Source organism: Phoca vitulina, unplaced genomic scaffold, assembly GCF_004348235.1.
Source record: "Phoca vitulina isolate PV1807 unplaced genomic scaffold, GSC_HSeal_1.0 scaffold13, whole genome shotgun sequence".
Lineage (NCBI taxonomy): Eukaryota > Metazoa > Chordata > Mammalia > Carnivora > Phocidae > Phoca > Phoca vitulina.
The window spans coordinates 14,470,640-14,491,749 of record NW_022589716.1 but is presented as its reverse complement, the minus strand read 5'-3'; the positions used below and the strand labels follow the sequence as shown (position 1 = coordinate 14,491,749).

At 40.0% G+C, this 21,110-nt stretch overlaps 1 protein-coding gene across 1 annotated transcript in view; it reads left to right on the top strand.

Moving 5' to 3' along the window:
- The window catches only part of DNAH12 (dynein axonemal heavy chain 12), a 234,173-nt gene that overhangs the window by 207,803 nt on the left and 5,260 nt on the right, over positions 1–21,110 (top strand). The window contains exons 62-69 of the mRNA XM_032412204.1: positions 4,708–4,858; positions 5,296–5,549; positions 5,748–5,888; positions 8,474–8,611; positions 12,358–12,591; positions 13,119–13,307; positions 15,356–15,459; positions 16,589–16,793. Of these exons, the coding sequence (XP_032268095.1) occupies positions 4,708–4,858; positions 5,296–5,549; positions 5,748–5,888; positions 8,474–8,611; positions 12,358–12,591; positions 13,119–13,307; positions 15,356–15,459; positions 16,589–16,793 (1,416 nt within the window). The remainder of the gene's footprint in view (positions 1–4,707; positions 4,859–5,295; positions 5,550–5,747; positions 5,889–8,473; positions 8,612–12,357; positions 12,592–13,118; positions 13,308–15,355; positions 15,460–16,588; positions 16,794–21,110) is intronic.

Here is a 21,110-nt window from a genome sequence, read left to right as displayed (position 1 = left end):
TTGGGGCACCTGGGTGGCTCAGTTGGTTAAGTGTCTGCCTTCAGTTTGGATCATTATCCTAGGGTCCTGGGATCAAGCCCCACATCAGGCTCTCTGCTCAGCAGGAGCCTGCTTCTCCTTCTCCTCCCCACTTGTGCTCTCTTTTGCTATCTCTGTCACTATCTGTCTCTCTCTCTCAAATAAATAAATAAAATCTTAAATAATAAAATAAAACTCAACACCCAAAAAACAAATAATCCAGTTAAAAAGTAGACAGAAGACATGAATAGTCATTTTTCCAAAGAAGACATACAGATGGCCAACAGACACAAAAATCTTTCTATAGGTGAAATAAACAGGCTGATACTGATTTTCACACATTCAAGAAAGGTGATTATGGTGTTACAAAAGAAAAAAAAATTTTTTTTTGATAGCTAATGCTTATTTTATTTTACCATAATAAATATTTAATCTTTTAACCTCCTATTAACAAGAATAATATTATTCTAGTTTCTGGGCTGATTAATTTTCACCTGAATATACCTTTCTCTTTCATTAAATGCATATGACAAGTTAGATCCTGCTTCATCTCATTAGGAGATGAATTTCCAATTATATTTTTTTATTTAATTTCAATTAGCCAACATAGTTTTTGATGTAGCGTTCAATGATTCATTAGTTGCATATAACACCCAGTGCTCATCACATCACGTGCCTTCCTAATGCCCAATACCCAGTTACCCAAAAGAAAAAATTTTAAACAGAAAACCAAAAACTATGTTCATACATGTAGTTTAAACTTTGAGAAAGTAACTTCATCTTTCTGAGCTCCATGTATAAAATGAAGGTGGTGAAAGTAATTGCAATGGTCATTTCTTCCTTCCTTTTCTCTTTTTCTGTTTTTAACATTTTATGCTTTTAGTAAAGCATCACAAGGAGCATCATCTAATGCTTCACTTAGCCTCTGAGTAGATTCAAACAGAGGTTTACATAATTATTAGACTCCTGAGTACTTCTTCTTAACTCTCCAAGACCTTCGTGCATTGTTAAAACTTACCTCATTCTTTCCTACCTGACAGTTGTGTGTATATATAGGTTCTTTTCACTAGACAGTAAGTCACTTTAAAGCCAGAACAATGCTGTATTCATTATTTTATCACCAGTAGCCTCCCTTGTTCATTGTAAACTTAGGAATGATTAGCTCTGCATCTGGGAAACACTTGCCTAATTTGCACTCCACAGAATGGCTCCCTGATGGCCAATGGAAATGTTGTTTCAGTGCCAAGTATGGAGTTATTGCCTAGTCTGCCATGCTTGGGAGCCTGTGCTTAAACATTACAGCACTTACCACACTGGAATATGCAATAACTGTCTGCTTGTTTGTTAGCATCTCTCACTACACTCTGAGCTTCTGGAGGTCAGAACCCATGTCTTATTTTGCTCAATATCTCCAGGACTTAAAGCAGTGCCTGGAAGATAGTAGGACATCTCAGTAAATGTCTGTGAATTGAGTTGAATTGAATTAAACTAAGTTCAACTAAAGCCTGTGTTTGTCAGAATTCTCCAGAGAAACAGAATGAATAGGATAGGTAAGACAGATAGAGATTTACAGGAATTGGCTCACATGATTGTGGAGGCTGGCAAGTCCAAAATCTGCAGGCTGGAGACCCAGGGAAGAGGCCATATTGCAGGTCAAGTCCAAAGTCAGTGTGCTGGCAAAATTCCCTCTTCCTCAGTGGAGGTCTGTCTTTTTTTTCTCTTAAGGCCTTCAACTGATTGAATGAGGCCACTCACATTATGGAGAGTAATGCACTTAACGTCTACTGATTTAAACGTTAATCTCATCTTTAAAATATCTTCCTAGCAACATCCAGATTAGTATTTGACCAAATATCTGGGTACTCTGTTCTAGCAAAGCTGACACCTAAAATTAACCATCACAAAACTTATCTCCAGGTCTGTTCAAGTTTCCATAATTTCTTCTCTAGAGTATCTTACGTGAAGGATCAAAATCTTACAGAAAAGTCTTATAAATTTTTCTTATATTAAATTACTGGAACAAGGTACTTTTTCTATAGAAAATTATCATACTTGATTGCAGTTACATCATGTCAGGGAACATTGCCCTGCTCTGTGCATAGAGTAAAGGGGGCAAGGTCTCTGTGTCCTCAGTATCTCCCCTTCCCTAAAATTTACATCGAAGATCTATGCTAGATACAAACTATACATGGTGTTAATGGCTAGAAAAAAAAAAAGATTTCATCATTGCTCATGGGAAATTATTAAAGAAAGAAATAAAGTCTGTTATATCATGGTGAGCTCCTTTTTTGAAAACCCTTCAGTGGCCTTTCAATACCTATAGAATAATGACAGAAGTATGGCTTGGCAGTCTTGTTACTTGGCTAATCATACCTCTTTTCTGCAATTCCATTCTTATCTTCTTGAAACTTCTGGAAATTTTCACTGCTTAAACCTACAGAATTGCTCACAACTACACAAAATTTCTCCTACAGAAGACTCCATCCTTCCTTCTCTTCTAGTCCACACACTGCAGACCCATCTCTACCAGGACTGCAGAAGCCTGTGATGATCTCTCCTCCCTCCACCAAATTCCTAAAGCTTCGCTTTAGAAAGTTGTTTAGCATCTAGAAGGTGATATTGAGTACCTCTTCGTACTTATTTTCTGCAGCTAATGTTGATGAGTATCATTCTTTTGCTTCAAATTAATTTTAATGTAATTTATAAAGAAGTAACATATTCCTGTGGTTCAGAACTGTTTTGTATACATGAATACGGAGAAAAGTGGACCTCCAATCTGCATCTCCCAGGCTCTCAGCATCCTTTCCCTCAGGCAACTCATGTTATCTGCTTCTTGTTACCCTTTTATGCACATATAAATATGCATATGCATTAATTCTTTTTCCATTTATTTTTAACACAAATGGTTGCATCCACTGTTTTGCATGTTGTTTTTTCCCCTATCAATTTATAAAGAGCTTTCTCATTCTTTTTTTACAATTGCATGGTATTTCATTATAAGAGTATGCCATAATTTCTTTTTTTTTTATTCAAATGGTCTTTTATTAGTATGCCATAATTTCTTTAACCATGGACCTTTACAATATGTATATATTATCTACTATAAAAATGTTGCAATAAATAACCTTATTCAAAAGATATTTCTCACATGTGCAACTATCTCTCAGAATAAAGTCCTGGGAATAAAACTGCTGAGTCAGTGGATTTGCCCATTTGTAATTTTGATAGATACTGCCAAATCCATGAAAGTTACACTAGATGACTTTTCCACAGCAGTGTATGAGAATATCTGTTTAACCCATAGTTTTTTCCACATAGAATGTTGCCAAACTTTTGGATCTTTGGTAATCTGTTGAGGGCGTTTGAGGAATTTGGGGACCGATGAGGGTGGGGGCAGACATGGACATGAGGTGGTAGTAGGCACACAAGAGCTACACTGGATGATGCTTTAACAAGTTTGCATGTTGGAGAGAGAGAAGTCCCTCACAGCAGGAATCTCTCCAGACACTGGTTTTTGGGCGTTGAGGGTCCCACAACTCTAAAGGGGAGGAGGGCAAGGAAGAAGGGAGAAGAGGCTTATGTTGTGTCTTGGGGATGTTTCTCAGCAGCACTACGGTTTGGAGTTGCTGGATTGGAGCTCTGAAGGCCTGCACTGGCTCGGGGTCTTTATGTCCTGGGACCTATCTATAGCTAGCATGTGTTGGGTGCAAAGTAGGCAGGCTGTCAGTGGCTAAACATCTGCTTATTTGGGCTGTGTTTACAAAAATTGAATGTGCAAAAGTTTGAGTTTGGTGCCAATGGGCTTTTGAGCTAACAGGTTTCAGCGTGCTGTGAAGGAAACCCTCTAGGGGTCAATAAACAGACACTATCCTTGTCCCTTTACCTAACAATCTGACAGGTGAAAAATGGTATCTAAGTATAGTTATCATTTGTATTTTTTAAAATTATGAGTATTAGGGTAAGACTAACTGCTGTAACAAAGAGACCTAAAATACAATAGCCTAAGTAAAAAGAAGTGAATCTCTCGCCTAAGAGCCCAGGGCAAGTGCTTGAGGACTGGCGGGGCAGCTCTGCTTTTGAGATCATCCAGACATTCAAGTTTTTTCTCTCATGCTAGGAAAGTCCCCTAGAGTGTGGTCCTCCTCAGTGAGATTGAAGCTGGCTCATGAATACCACATCTGTTGGAGAGCAAAAGAGAGTAATGAAGGCAAACAGCTTCCTTATAAAAATACCTTCTGAAAGCACCATGTATAACTTCTACTTGCATCTCTCTGGGCCAAAACTTGGTCATGCAGCCACATCTAAGTACAAGAAAAGTTGGGAAAACTTGGGGTTGTATCACCAAAAGGAGACAAACAGGGAGACAGTTTGCAGTCTCTGCTATACTGAATGAGTTTGAGCATCTTTTCATATGTTTAAGATCCATTTTTATAAATGGATTCCATGAATCATTTTCCGTAAACTGTTCATTGTCTCTGCCCTTTTTTCTTTTGGATTGTTAGTCTGGTCCTTTCAATTTATACACACTTCTTACATATTAGAGAAATTCATACTTTGTCTATGATATGCTGCATGCTTTTCTTGACCATTAGACTCAAATTGTACTCTTTGTCGGTTTTCAATAATCATCACAATTGTTATGTGAAATGAAAATTACTCTAAAGGGCATATTGTTTCTCTCTTTAACAGATAACTCCAGCTATAACAAATTATGTAACTGACAAACTAGGGAAAAAGTTTGTGGAGCCTCCACCATTTGATTTGACAAAGAGTTACTTGGACTCAAACTGTACCATCCCTTTAATTTTTGTGCTGTCTCCGGGAGCAGATCCCATGGCTAGTAAGTCTGCCTACTGAACACTTTGAAGAACCTATAAGTAAACCGTCTTGCTCAATGGCCACTTCTTTTTTTTATTTTTTTAAGATTTTTTTTTTTTTTATTTATTTATTTGAGAGAAAGAGACAGAGATAGCAAGAGAGAGCATGAGTGGGGAGGAGAGGGAGAAGCAGGCTCTCAGCTGAGCAGGGAGCCCGACACAGGGCTCAATCCCAGGACCCTGCGATATGACTTGAGCCAAAGGCAGACGCTTAACCAACTGAGCCACCCAGGCACCCCATCAATGGCCATTTCTTATATGATTGAAGCTCACTTAGTAAATCTGAGATGTATAAGGAAAAGTAACTAGAATCTTCCAGTGAGGTACCTGCACACTGAAACATAGGCATACTTTGTGATTTTAGAGCAAGCAGTGAAACTGGTTTTTTGTGCTCTCTTAGGCCTGCTGAAATTTGCAAATGATAAAGCTATGTCTGGAAATAAATTTCAAGCAATTTCCCTGGGACAAGGACAAGGACCAATTGCAACAAAAATGATTAAAGCAGCAATAGAAGAAGGAACTTGGGTGTGCCTACAGAATTGTCACCTCGCCGTCTCCTGGATGCCCATGTTGGAAAAAATATGTGAAGATTTTACCCCTGAAGTCTGTAACTCGTCCTTTAGGCTTTGGCTCACAAGTTATCCATCTCCGAAAGTATGTTTATTTTGTATGAAGTTCAGTACATTTATTCAGTTATCTCTTACATTGTGTATCTTAATCAAGCCTTAAATGCTTGAGGTCTTAAAAATATTTCTGGAGTCCTCTTTTTTACCTATTTTTAACCCACTAGTATATGCATGTTTAGGACTCAAGCTGGTTATCTTGAGTAATGCTCTGTTTATTCTGTCTTAGTTCCCAGTAACCATCCTACAGAATGGAGTGAAAATGACTAATGAGCCTCCCACGGGTCTTCGGCTAAATCTCCTTCAATCTTATCTCACTGATCCAATTTCTGATTCTCAGTTTTTCGGTGGATGCCAGGGAAAGGAACTGGTAATGTTCAGCCTCTGGAGCTTTTCAAATGTGTTCTAACAGTGAGAAAATCTGGGACTATAAATATTTAACAATGTTAAACTTTAGGCATTCTCTAAGAAGACAGATATTGTACCTGTATTGTTCATCATTTTCTTCCCAGCAGTTCGTGCTCTGCTTCCCACAGAGTAGACATTCAAATAGATATCTGTTGACTGAATGAATGTGTCTTAGTTTGTAAACCAAAATCCATTAACAAGTTTGATGAAGACCCAAGAGTAGCAATCTATTTTCATATCATGTATTCATTCTTTTTTTTTTAAGATTTTATTTATTTATTTATTAAACACAATGAGAGAGGGAACACAAGCAGGGGGAGCGGGAGAGGGAGAAGCAGGCTTCCCAAGGAGCAGGGAGCCCGATGCAGGGCTCGATCCCAGGACCCCAGGATCATGACTTGAGCTGAAGGCAGATGCTTAACGACTGAGCCACCCAGGCGCCCCTCATGTATTCGTTCTTTCAACAAAATGTGTGTTAGGTACTCTCCTAGGTACTAGATATAAAGCAGTGAGAATAAAATAGACCCCCTCCCCCCAAATCTGCCTTCATGGAACTTAAATTCTAGCAATACCATTTTGACATATTAATCATGCCTTTTAGTGCGCTCATGTGAAACAGTTTCGCACGTGGTACTGGGGACTTAGGAATCCTAATAAATAAATAGCACTCCTTTTTCCTGCTGGCATTCTTACCAACTAAGAAACAGGAAAAAGTATAAACATAAGGGAACCAGATTATAACTTTAATTACTGATATAGACTAGGTTGGAAGATATAGTTGATATCTGTGAACAAATGGGGTTCTTTTCACTGAATAGAATTAAACATATTTGGGGCGCCTGGGTGGCTCAGTTGGTTAAGTGGCTGCCTTCGGCTCAGGTCATGATCCCAGGGTCCTGGCATTGAGCCCTGCATCAGGCTCCCTGCTCAGCGGGAAGCCTGCTTCTCCCTCTCCCTCTGCCTGCCTCTCTGCCTACTTGTGCTCTTTATCTCCCTGTCAAATAAATAAATAAATAAATAAATAAATAAATAAATGTCAAATAAAAAAGAATTAAACAGATTTATCCACCCTCAGGAACAGAGGAAAACTTTCTTCTCTAAGGAAGGCTCACTTCTAAGATGGAAAGGGAAAAGCTGAGCAAAGCATATCTGGTTAACTTTTCCCAAATTTATCAACCAGATAGATTATTCCCTTCCCCTGCAGTGAATACAAGGATGGGGAAAATCTAGAAGTGTTACACTGAGGTCTCCTCACATGGAAGGGAACATCAGCACCAAGGGAAATTCATTCCCTGCCCTTACCCCAGCACATGCCATTTATCGTATTTGCCTATTTGAGCTAGAAAAAGAATGGTAATGAAAATAAAGAATTGAATTCTTTGGAAGTCAGCTAGTTTCTCTCTGCTTAATGATAGCTTCTGTGTGCCCCTAGTTCTATGTGATATATTTATTTGAAATTCTGGGAGAAAAGTAGGATATTTGGTGGTTTAGCTAGAAAGAGGGCTTACTAAAATGGGGAAGGTGGTATAGTGTCTGGTCCCCATCGAGGGTTGAGCTCCTGCAAGAAATCCTAAGATTTCTCTGATACCACAGGAACATTGTTGGCCCACAAACACAGGGCAAAAATGTGGAGGGATTATGATCTCCTTAAGAAAACCCCATTGGGTGAAAATACGTGGAAAATACATGTAAATTAGGTTATTGCTCTCATTGCCAAAAGGTTTCCCCCTTTTAAATGTTTCACCACAGCTTTCACCCAGTATATTTAAAATATGCTTTAATTTATATACAACATTTCAAGAATATAGTTATTCAGTAAGGCCATGGTGTACTTGCATTTTAATGTTATAGAAATAATTTCTATATCACGTGAAGATAGTTGGATGGATTTTTACTGTATTTGGAGCTATGTTTGAAATGCTTTAATTTAAGCCATCAAGGTAGCATACTTGAAACTTACTTGGGGGGGGGCGGTCCTCAAAGAGATGGGTGGCCATCCTCCAGAGCAGTGACACAGACTCAGTGAGAGGCCCATCCCTTCAGACATACGAGTCACACATATGAAGATACCAGGACAGAGTAAATAAACAAGGGTTTCAAGAATGATCTTCAAATGGAAAGTCATAAAATCAGGAACTATATATTGGGATTTATTCCTATCATACTAATTAATTATGCTCTCACACTGTAGTTTTAAGCATATACCAGTGAGTCTATGGGATAACATTTGAAGTACTGAAGTTGTAAATATCTATGGACAACACCAAAGTATGAGTAGCCAATACTTTGGCAAATGGTAGAATTATTGCATTTTAACAAAGTTTAATATTGCAGTTTGCCTAGCTTTGGAGGTTTTAAGTCATAAGAATAATACTTTTTATAGTATGCATTGTTTTAGGTAGCATGTCTTTTTTAAATAGAAGTTGACAGAAATATATGATCATAGAATCTTCTAATGAAAAATGAAAAAAGATTGTTGATTCCCCTGATCTTACTGATGGAAATCTGATCAGAATTTTTTCTTGTTGTGTAATTTTTATACTCAAGACATGGGAGAAGTTGCTGTTTGGAGTTTGTTTTTTTCATGCCCTTGTACAAGAGAGAAAGAAATTTGGTCCTCTTGGTTGGAATATTCCATATGGATTTAATGAATCAGACTTACGCATCAGTATTCGACAACTACAGGTAAAATTAGAAAGAAATTAACATTGATGGAGGATCACTGTGTGTCAGGCCCTAGACAACTCCCTTTGCTTAAAATAAACTTAATCCTCCCAACATCACTAGTAGGTAGCTGGATAGTAGTAAAAATTATAACTGTGGTTTATGAAGCACTATCTCTGTGGATTTTTTCTGCTGTAAGTAATGGAAAACCTGATTGAAACTGGCTTAAACCATAAGGAAGCTTACTATCTCACATAAAAAAGTAGTACAAAGGAAGGACAGGCTCTGGAGTTGGTTGACTGAGCAAGTGTTGTCATCAAGGACCCTGGTTCTTTCTGTCTTTCTGCAGTGCCCTCCTCAAGTGTTGGCTTTATAGAGGTCCTTACTATACTCTCTTCCTCCGCTCGGTCAAAGCTACAGTTTAGCTCTATCAGTCAAAAGAAATAGGCTGGGACGCCTGGGTGGCTCAGTCGTTAAGCGTCTGCCTTCGGCTCAGGTCATGATCCCAGGGTCCTGGGATTGAGTCCCACATCGGGCTCCTTGCTCAGTGAGGAGCCTGCTTCTCCCTCTCCCTCTGCTGCTCCCCCTGCTTGTGCTCTCTCTCTGACAAATAAATAAATAAAAATCTTAAAAAAGAAATAGGCTGCCTACTTTAAGTAGAAAAGGAATTTATTTATTTATTTATTTTTTTTTTTTTTTTTTTAAAGATTTTATTTATTTATTTGACAGAGAGAGACACAGCGAGAGAGGGAACACAAGCAGGGGGAGTGGGAGAAGGAGAAGCAGGCTTCCCGCGGAGCAGAGAGCCCGATGTGGGGCTCGATCCCAGGACGCTGGGATCATGACCTGAGCCCAAGGCAGACGCTTAACGACTGAGCCACCCAGGTGCCCCAGAAAAGGAATTTATTGAAAGAATATTTGGGTAGATCATAGAATCCCCAAGATGGCTGGAGAGCCAAGGCATCCAGAGTCATATCTAGAACTCACCATGTCTTGGTAAGAGCAGATCCTCAACCCCGGTTGAATATTCGACACCCCAGCTCACGTAGCTGCCACACAGACTCTGGTCTACTGTAGGCCCCCTGATGTCATCAAAAAAGATTCTTTGCTATTCCTGCTTTTTTGTGCACTACACCCCAGTTCAAAGTCTAGCTCACAGGCCGAAGCTGTAATTATAAAGGAGGCTGGAAAATGAGTGTTTGGGTTTTCCAGTTTCTATAGACTCATAAAATAAGACATTTAAATAGTCAGCAGCCCCCCGGAAAAAAAAATATCTGCTATAAATTCCTACTAACTCAGACTTTGAAGTAGGCACATTATTTACATTAATTCGAAGCAACTCTGTAAGGTTGGTATTATCCCTATTTTTGAGAAAACCAAAGCTAAGAAGTGAGCTTGCCCATTGAGATAGGATTTGAACTCAAGTCTGTCCAACTCCGATACTTTCCCCATTATTTCTATCATATTTTACCAAATATAGTAATCCACCTGGACAACCACAGAGTATTAATGTATTTCTGCTTCTTTGCTGTGACAAGAGCCTTTGTGACATGGGGCCTCATAAAGGGAAATGGGAAGGGTTGATAAAGCCCAATTAGGTGCTATTAGGTTTCACTCAGGTGGGGTTTTATAAGGCTATGAATATTTAATCATGTTTATACCATAACTGATAATTTTTATAGATACTTTTGATATTTTATCAACTCTTTTTCTTTCCTGTAAGCAAGGCAGAAACCCTAATTAGAACAAACCTGTCAATTTGAAAATCCTTGGACAACTGATGAAATTGATGCTTATAGAATTAAAATTACATGACGAAATTCCATTGATTTTAAACATTTGTTTTAAGAACAATTTAGTTGATATAGCCTAAGCTTGGAGAACATTTTGCTAATATCCTTCTGCTGCAGATAACCAGTCAACCGAGAGTTCTCTTCTGGCCAGGCCCCAGGCTGCAGCCTCTGGTGTCATCAACCCTCCCAACCCCAACATTGGAGCTGGCAGGCATAGATTAAATCCTCTTTTATATCATCAAGAACTGGGTACTTTAAACCGTCTTCACCTGGTCCTACCAGCAGGCTACCTCTTGCCTCCAGCGAACTTACGGCTAAGTAGTAGACAACCAAGGAATGAGTTGTTAGTCTCTGTGTCTTGCATATGCCACAAATTTTTTTTTAATTAATTAATTATTTTAAAGATTTATTTATTTATTTATTTGACAGAGACAGAGATAGCGAGAGCAGGAACACAAGCAGCGGGAGTGGGAGAGGGAGAGCAGGCTTCCCGCCGAGGAGGGAGCCCGATGTGGGACTCAATCCCAGGACCCTGGGATCACGACCTGAGCCGAAGGCAGACGCTTAACGACTGAGCCACCCAGGCGCCCGCATATGCCACAAATTTAACATGAATTTCTCTTGGGGTCTCTTCCTTCAGCTTTGGGAAGGGGGGAAACCCAGTTAAACACCTTTCCCTCCCCCAGAGATAAGAAAGGGAGAAACTTTCCTCTTTCACCACAAAAGACGACCTTCCTTCTGTCTCCTGCTCATATCTCTTGACACTTCTCTTCCTCCCGAAAACAAGGGAGTCTCAAACAAAGAATGATATCTTCTTTTAACTTGGCTCTGGATAATTTGGAAATATTTTTTCTTAACTGTGCATCACTTCTGTTATAATTCCTGCACTATTAGGTAAGTTTCGGGGGCAGGAAAAGTTCTCATCCAGTAACTTATACCATCCTAATACATATACTACCAAAAATTCCTGTCTATGGGAAAAAGTAAAGGATCTGGAACTGGAAGAAATAAATTCAGGCCTTCATATCATTTCACATTTCCCAGACTCAGCTTCCTACTTGACAGGGTTATCGGGAGATAAGTAAGATAATGTAAAAGCTATGCAAATAGTAGTTTTTATTACTGTTTTAAATGGTGTCATATTGTGTGAACCAGGCTTTGGCACTAAAATTTGGGATTGCTTTGTTTTAATCACATTGCAAACAGTGCCCTAAGTCAGGCACCTGGTTCTCAGCCTTGGCGCGATTGGCATTTGGGGTCAGCTAGCTTCTTGCTGTGGGCAGCTGGCCTGGGCACTGTTTAGCGGCATCTAACCTTCTGCCCACTAGATGGCAGTAGCACCACCAACCACCAATCTAAAATGTCCCCAGATATTGCCAAAGGTCCCCAGGGGACAAAATTGCCCCAATTAACAACCAGTGCCCTAAAACAAGGTTTATTCAAATTCACATGAAAAGTCCTTGGTAACTTTAATGTCATCTTTTTTTGTTAAATGTTTTTCTTATTACAGAAGCAATACATGTTTATTCCCCAGCCCTAAAATTGGAAGATGCAGATAAGCAAAGTAATTTAAAATAAACACTAACAGGACTCCCGGGTGGCTCAGTCATCTGGGTAAGCGTCTGACTCTTGATTTCCACTCAGGTCGTGATCTCAGGATCGTGAGATCGAGCCCCACGTCGGGCTCTGCGCTGGGCGTGGAATCTGCTTAAGATTCTCTCTCTCTCCTTCTGTCCCCCCTCCCCATTCTCTCTCTCTAAAAAAAAAAAAAAAAAAAAAAGGTAAAATAAAATAAACACTAACAATCCCAGCCTTCCAAAGGTAAGTTGTGATGATAGTTCGCTCAACCCCACTTTTGTGCATATAGATGGATAGATGATTGAGAGAGAGATAGGTATTTAATGTCATTTTAAAATGGAAATGAAGTAAAAAAAACTTGAAGGTTTTTCTCATTTTATTTTTCCTTTGTTTCAGTTATTTATAAATGAATATAATACAGTTCCATTTGAAGCTATCTCCTATCTGACCGGGGAATGTAACTATGGCGGAAGGGTGACAGACGATTGGGACAGACGCCTCCTCTTAACCATGCTGGCTGACTTTTATAACCCACAAATCATCGAAAACCCTCATTACAAGTTTTCTCCCAGTGGACACTATTTTGCACCTCCCAAAGGCACCTACGATGAGTACATTGAATTCATTAAGGTAACTGATGTCACTGAAAATAGGGTTAGATTTAAGTGTGATTTTTCTAAAAGCAAATAATGAAATGTTCCCCTGTAATGTAGAGGGCTAGACGAGTAGTATGGTTTCAGTCAACTTTCAGTATCTTTTGTTTCTGGCCATTACTGAAAATTGGAAGAGTTTGATTCCTCGGTGCTTAATGTGTAGTTGATTTTTAACCCTTTTTTTTTTTTTTTAAAAATTCCTAAAGTGGTTGCTTTTTTTAAAGATTTATTTATTTATTTATTTGAGAGAGAGAGAATGAGAGAGCAAGCACATGAGAGGAGGGAGGGTCAGAGGGAGAAGCAGACTCCCTGCCGAGCAGGGAGCCCGATGCGGGACTCGATCCAGGGACTCCAGGATCATGACCTGAGCCGAAGGCAGTCGCTTAACCAACTGAGCCACCCAGGCGCCCGATTTTTAACCCTTTTTGGTCTGCATGCTTTTACACCTTATGAATTAACGTAGCCGGTGGAAATATGATGCTTGCTTCATCTGTTTTCTGGTAGAATCTCCCATTTACTCAACACCCTGAGATATTTGGGTTACACGAAAATGTTGATATTTCCAAAGATCTGCAACAAACAAAAGTCCTCTTTGAGTCCTTGCTCCTCACCCAGGGAGGCTCCAAACAGACAGGATCCTCAGGAAGTGCTGACCAGATTCTATTAGAAATCACCAAAGATATTCTCAAGAAGGTAATGTTTAGTTTAAAATATGTTGCTTATCCTGTAAATTAAAATGGTACTGAAATGACAATCTGAAGACTCCATTTAGCAGCATTAGGACCTTGAGTGAGAAACTTTGCCTTTCTGAGCCTTAGTTCCCCAATCTGTAAAGTGGTGATCATAGTACCAACAGTATAAGGTTCTTGTGAACGTTTAGGAGGTCATGAATTTAAAGTGCTCTGCATGATGCCTGGCACAATGTAAGTTCTTAGTAACTACAGTTGTGGTGAGCTAATGAACATGTGACTTATTATCATTTCCAGACAAAGATAATGGATCTACTTTTTAAAAACTGGAGAAAATGGTCTGAACTTGCTGGTTCAAGGGGTGAATGGTTTTTAATCTACGCCTTAGGGAGGGGGCACAAGAAGTAAGATCAGCACTAGATTAGCAACTACACCTTTTTTTTTTTCTTCATACTATAGCCCAAAATACTTAGCCTACCAGATAAAGTGGAATGATACTCTTTCTTCTTACCTTTTTTCTGTGTCTTAAATTCAACAAGGAACTACTAAGGGAACTTTTAAAAAGATTATGGTCATAAGCGGATCTTCACAATTCCCTTCCAGGGTAAATGCTATAATTAGCCCCATATTTCAGTGTCAGGTGTTCTGACAGAGCAGAGCCTGACCCATGGTCCACCTGCCTCGAAAGCCCACAGACAGCGCCACTCCTCTCCATTGCGTTGGTGGCCTTGCCCTTACACCGCTCCTAAGGAGAGCCTCCGCGCTGTGTGCCCGGCCGCGGCCACGGGTGAAAGCAAGCTAGCCTCCTCCCACACTGCCCCCGGACTGCTGCATCTGTGCTCTGATTCTCCTCACCCGTGGCCCCTCGCTGTTTCTGCGGTTTATCTCTGGGGGGAAGGTTCTCACTCTTGCAGAATACTGGCTCTTACGTGGTCCTGAAGAGGAAATTAGCTAGCAGTGGCATTTGGGAATGTATTTGGGGAAAAGGGGCTGTGCTGAGCCAAAGAGTCCTTGAGTGACAACACCTAGTGTGACTCTGGGCAGTTCAGCTTTCTTAGTTCAGGACCTCCCTGACTGGGACGCTTCTTTGCCTTGGAGTGTGAATTCCAATGCCTTGAGGCTTATCAGTCCCAAAGTCCCCTTCACTTCTCAAGCATCTCTGAGGTGCCTCATAGAAAGCAGACACTTGACGCCTTCTCTCTCCCTATTCCTTGGAACCCTGGTGCAGTCACGCATTAATTATCTGAAAGTGGGGTAAGCTAAGCTATTTGGAGCCAGTTGATAATTGATTGGAAATAAATATAAAACTGTTAGGAAATGGCAAATCAGTTTTATCAATGAAAAATTAGATTCAGCTTACAAAAGGAAATTACACAACATTTCAGAAATATGTATCTTCTGCAAAGTGCGATAGCCTGTAGTAAAGAGCATGGGCTTTGCAGTTAGAGACCTGTGGATTTAAACAGATCACCTTTTGGCTGTGTGCCCTTGGTCAGTTACTCAACCTCTCTGTACAGTTGACCCTGAACAACACAGGTTTGAACTGCACAGATCCACTTATATGTGAATTTTTTTGATAAATCCGGCACAGTACTGTAAATGTATCTTCTCTTCCTTAAGATTTTCTTAATAACATTTTCTTTTCTCTAGCTTACTGTATTGTAAGAATACAGTCTATAATACATATGACATACAAAATATGTGTTAATTGACTGTTGATGTTATTGGCAAGGCTTCCGGTCAATTGTAGGTTATTAGTAAAGTTTTTGGAGAGTCGAAGTTATACATGGATTTTTTACTATGGGGGGGGAGCCCTAACCCCTGCATTGTTCAAGGGTCAACTGTACTTGAATATCCTCATCTGTAAAATGGAGATGACAATAGCCCCCTGAGAGTACATGGTTAGGATTACATGAAATAATGTATGGAAAGCAGTTAGCACAACGCCTAGTCCATAGTAACTGCCTAGTGTTAACTAGTGATGTGATAGCTGAATGAAACGAATTATCCATTCTGAGAGTGATATGTGATCTTCAAAATCTATTTTTGTAGCTACCAAATGATTTTGACATTGAATTAGCACTACTGAAGTTTCCTGTGAGATATGAAGAGAGCATGAATACCGTGTTAGTACAAGAAATGGAAAGATTTAACAAGTAAGGATCTATCTCCCAGTGGTTCAGAAAACAACCAATCAAAGTTGATTTAAAAAAAAAAACACACTGGTATTGAATTAAAATTTTAAGAAAAACTTATCAAAACCTGCCATTTCCTTAGGATCCACCCCCACTCTTTAAAGTTGTATAATCTTCTGCCCCAGAAGTGAAGGTATGTTTTAGAATGCAAAAGTGATGTTGGAAATGAGATCTGTTTTTACTGGTGAAAATATTCATTAGTCATAATTCTCACCACCCGTTACTACTCTCCTCAGGAACTAAAGACCAAATGAGCCAATGACAAGTCTTTTGTCATTATTCTGCCACGTGATGCATATACACCTCCCTTTTCTTCCTTAGTCCAACCTGGGTCGATTAGGTATCCCACAATAGTGAACAAATTATTTTAATTGAATTTTCTACAATTCAATACTGGCTTAAGGAATGGAGAAATTGTTTTGATTATGAATTTTCTAAGGTGTTTTCAAGTTTATTTGGGTTTCTGGACTTGTTGACACTTAAAAATATATTAAAACACTGTGATGCCTTAATTCAGTATTTTTTATACAAAGACCATATGTATTTATATGTAATGGTATACTGCCTCTCAGTCTCTCAGTTTCTTAGGCTTCTAGTCTAAAACCCTCGGCTCAGGTCTATTTACAGCGTTCTTAGCAGTTTGGGTCTATGTGGGAAGGAAAGTATTTGCAAGTATATCCATGAATATATGCTTTATGCTTTAAGGAATTATTTCACAAATTTCAGCCTTTGGATTACACCTTTATAACTTTTTCTGTATTTGCATGTCACCCGGTAACATTATTTACCTGATATTTTTCCTAAAATCATTCTCTGCTTAAATTAGCCTGGTCTTAAGCCATAATACCCAGAAAGCAACAACTTTGATATGCTTGTTGTATTATTTTCTATATTATGTAGTGATTAAAATGAAAAATGTTCATCCAAGTATCACCTAAAAGTACCTTCCATTACCAAGTGGGAGGTGACTCCATTTGGGGAAACACTTCCATAAAGCTGTGAATGAGATTTCTGCTACTTCTTCTGGAAAGACAGTACATTGATATTTACCCTCATATGTACATTGATGAAATGATTTCTTTCTTTGCAGTTTAATTAAAACTATACGCAACACTCTACAGGACCTTGAAAAAGCTATTAAGGGCGTGGTTGTAATGGATTCTGCATTGGAGGCACTCTCTGGCAGTTTGCTTGTTGGGAAGGTTCCAGAAATATGGGCCGCACGATCATACCCAAGTCTTAAACCCCTAGCAAGTTATATCACAGATTTTCTAGCCCGGTTGAACTTTTTACAGGTAAAATATTATGTAATTTATATATATATATATATACATATATATATAATTTTATTTTTTGATTGACTGGAGAGAGATTAGGAACACTCTGGTCACTTGAATGTCTCTGAGTTGAGCAATGTGGTTAGCAGTTTCATGGTAATCTAACCAAACTTTTAGAATATTGAAAATAGGGGCGCGTGGGTGGCTCAGTGGGTTAAGCATCTGCCTTCAGCTCAGGTCATGATCCCAGGGCCCTAGGATCGAGCCCCGAGTTGGGCTCCCTGCCCTCAGCGGGGAATCTGCTTCTCCCTCTCCCTTGGCCCTTCCCCCTGCTTGTGTTCTCTCTCTCTCAAATAAATAAATAACATTTTTAAAAGAAAAAAAAAGAATATTAAAAATAACATATTTCAGGGGCACCTGGATGGCTCAGTCGATTAAGCGTCTGCCTTCGGCTCAGGTCATGATCCCGGGATCCTGGGATGGAGCCCCGCATTGGGCTCACTGCTCATTCTCCCTCTCCCACTCCCCCTGCTTGTATTCCCTCTCTTGCTGTGTCTCTCTCTGTCAAATAAATAAATAAAATCTTAAAAAAAAAATAACATATTTCAAAGTACTGAGGAGAAAGTTAAAATTTTACTTTACTCAAGTCCAAGTAATATGTGACATATTATTTTAAGATTCTAGGTTTGTGGCTTTCTGAGACCACATACTTGGTCTTGTCATTTTAATACTGGTGGTAAATCACAAAAAGAACCCAAGATTTGGATTTACCAGTAACTGGCCATTGTCTTAAAATCAGTTGCTTCTTATCCTTTATCTCATAAAAGGGAAAAGTTGAGTGCTTTGAAATCTCTACGCCGCATCCCAAAACACACACATAAAGGATGTTCAGGGCACTCTCTCCTCCCCAGCAACTCGGCTTGCCCCCATCATATGGCTAATGTTTATGTGGGGTAAGAAGTGGGGAGAGCCCCCAAAATACTTTTTGGAAATTCACATTAGGTATATGACCTCTCCGTGTTCAGTTGCCTTTCTATTACACAAGAGCTTTATTTGTTTCACCGTGGAAGCTAATCCTGAAATAGCCAGTGCTTATGAAGATGTGGAGGAGAGGGGCTTTTTAATTCGCCCCTTTTTAATTTTTACCAATCTGATAGATGAACCAGTCTTATTGTTTCAATCTGCCTTTTTTTTTGAGAGAGAGAGCGAGAGCGTGCGAGTATGTGGGGGAGGGGCAGAGGGAGAGGGCGAGAGAATCTCAAGGACTCCCCCTGAGCAGGGAGCCCAATACAAGGTAGATCCCACGACCCTAAGATCATGACCTGAGCTGAAATCAGGAGTCAGATGCTTAACTGACTGAGCCACCCGGGTGCCCCATTTTTTTTTTTTTTTTAAATAATTAGTGAGCTTGTGCTTCTTCTGGTATGTGTGCTTGCCATTGGCATTTCTCCTGTGAATTGCCTCTTCATCTCCTCGGCCCATTTTTCTTCTTGGCTGTTTCTGAAAAATTAATTTATAGGAGCTTTTTGTGTAGATTTTACATTTAACAACAACAACAAAAAAAAACAGTCTAGAAAACAGGGGTTTTCAGTGTTCAGGGTATAGAAGAGATGCCACTTAACAGTTTCTCATCTATAAAATGGTCAATTATATCTCACAGGGAGACAGTCCCATGGTATGTGGTAAGAACTCAGTAAAAGAAGATTATTCTTTTGTAACATCATAACTTGTTGAACTTCATCAAATGCCTTTGCAGCATTTATTGCTGATGACGTAACTTTTTTTTTCTTTAGCTAATTATTGCATTGAATTGTGTCACTAGATTTCCAAGTGTAAAACCGCCCTTGTGTTTCTAGAAAAATTCCTGTTGGTCAGTGGATTCTTCTTTTAATGCTTCCATCAATTCCATTTGGCTATTTTTAGGGATTTTGATAGACATTACCTAGTCAGCCTCCAGAAAAATTATTTAATTGTATCCCCAACAATAGTGATTATGAGTGCCTGTTTCTCAGAATTAACATTGTTTTTCATCTTTGCTGTTTGGATAGGTGAAGCTGTGTATACCTGGGTGAGTCCTAGCCACACGTTGTCTTAGTTCCTCCTGTGTGCACAGCCTCTTTCCATCCCTTATCAAAAGCATTTGACATATGGTTAATCACATCCTCCCCTTGCCACAATCTTCCTTTTTTTTCTTTAACACTTCAGTTCATTTCCCAAGCTTTTCTGAAACCTTTATTGAAACTGCTTCCATTTCCTGTATATTGCTTCATTCCTAAAGGGCCTCAAAGAGTCATTACCTTGGTCTTTTAGAGGGGTCCTGGCACGGTGCCAGCACGGTGCCAGCAGGGAGAGTCTCCAGGACAAATTCCTTTTGTTGTTGATAAAAAGTCCACACCAAACTCCCTACTCTCTGAAATTTGAATTTCCCCCTTGGAATCATTCCATTCAAATGAGTAAGAAAGACCTCACTCATTATTGGGCACTTTTATCATCCTTCGCCACACACCTTCTTCCTCTGAATGGATCTCTCCCCATTGTCCTCTTGCCCTTAGGGAGGCTGTATGGTTTTCCCCTCTCCTCTCTTTCTCCTGGACTCTTGACTTCACCTCCCAATGCTTTTTAGAGTTAACAAATTAAGCAAATGAGTCGCCTGGAGTTTTCTCTCTTTTCCTCTTTTCTCTCTCACCATTCATCCTATTTATCTGACACTTAGTATCTGTGTGACTTTGAGCAAGATGTATATTCATCTTTCTGCACTCCAGTTTCCCCATCTGTAAAATGGGAGGAATAACTCACTGAGTTATTTTGTGAACCAAATGAGGTGATGCATGTAAAGTGCTGAGCACAGTGCCCCGCACGCACCAAGCACCCAGTAAATGGTAGCTAATTCAGAAACCCTATACGAGTCACTGACCCAGACGCTCGTGACATTCTCGGCTAAACGAAGCCCTAGAGTGAGCCGGGGAATTTTCTATACACTCGCCTTCTGGGTTCTGACAGCTTTTGCATGGTGCCGGTTCTGCCTGGCTTGTGTCCTTGTCAAAGTCCATCTCTTTTTCCACCTCTTCTTCTTTTATATTTTATTTTTAAGATTTATTTATTTATTTGAGAGAGACAGCATGGCGGGGTGGGGGAGCAGAGGGAAAGAATCTCAAGCAGACGCGCTGCTGAGCGTGCCCCCACCCCCAGCGCCGGGCTCGATCTCACAACCTTGAGATCATGACCTGAGTGGAAATCAAGAGTCCGATGCTTAACCTTCTGAGCCACCCAGGCACCACTCCACCTCTTCCTGATTTGATAACTTATACTGTTGCAACATCTCTAGCACAAGTCTGGTCTCTTCCTCCCAGAAAGCAAAGCTGGCTTCTTCCCACAGTGCACTGCTCGCTCAGAGACAGAGTTCATTTTATTGATTCATCTGTTCATTCAACTGGTGTGAATTGAGACCCCACTTTGTCCAAAACATCTTGTTGTGTCCTCTGTGAGATAAAAGTGTGATGGCCACATGAGCCCTGCCTTCAAATTGCCAATAGTCTACAGGGGGATAAGCTTATATGTATCTAAGAAAAAACGAATTCAGTAGAGTAGGGGATGAGTCATAAAAGATCAATTTGTAAAATGTTCTGGGAATTCAAAGAAAGGAGAGAGTTCTTCTAGCCCAGGAAAGCAGAGCTTGTTTACTGGATGAGGAAACATTTGAGCTGGGTCTAAAAGATGAAAGGTTTTGGACGCTGCAAGAAAAAAGGAAAAGGACTTAGAGATAGCTGTGCAATGAAAGGCACTATCTCACTTAGGACTGATTCTGTTGTAAAAATTCTGACATAAACGCAAATGAAGTTTATTCCCTCAGTAATTGAAAAATCCAGGGCGTCAAGTGGCTCTAGGCAGGAGCTGACCTAGGGTGCAAAATTGTTCCCTGGTCCTGGATTCTTGCACCTTGTCTCCTGGCTCCATTTCTCTGAGGCTTGACTCCATTCACAGGTAGGTTCTTGTCCAGTGGTAGCAAAAGAGCTGCAGCAATTCTGGCCCCACATCCACGCAACTTCACAGAGCTGAGTGTCTTTTCCCCAAAAGTCCCAGCAAGAGTCTCTGCATCTCTGGCTTTGATTGGGTCACGTGTCCATTCCTGAATCGATCACGATGACTGGAGGTATCATCGGCCAGGCATGAATCACGTGCCCACCCCAGGAAGTAGAGTTCCTGCACCAAAAGTGCTTGGGTGGAGAGTGTGGAAAGGTTCAGCCTCCATCGGGATGTAAGACGGATGTCCACCCAATGCAGAGAAGAGACCAGCAAATGGTCTGATTAGAATGCAAGATGCTTGAAGAGAAATTA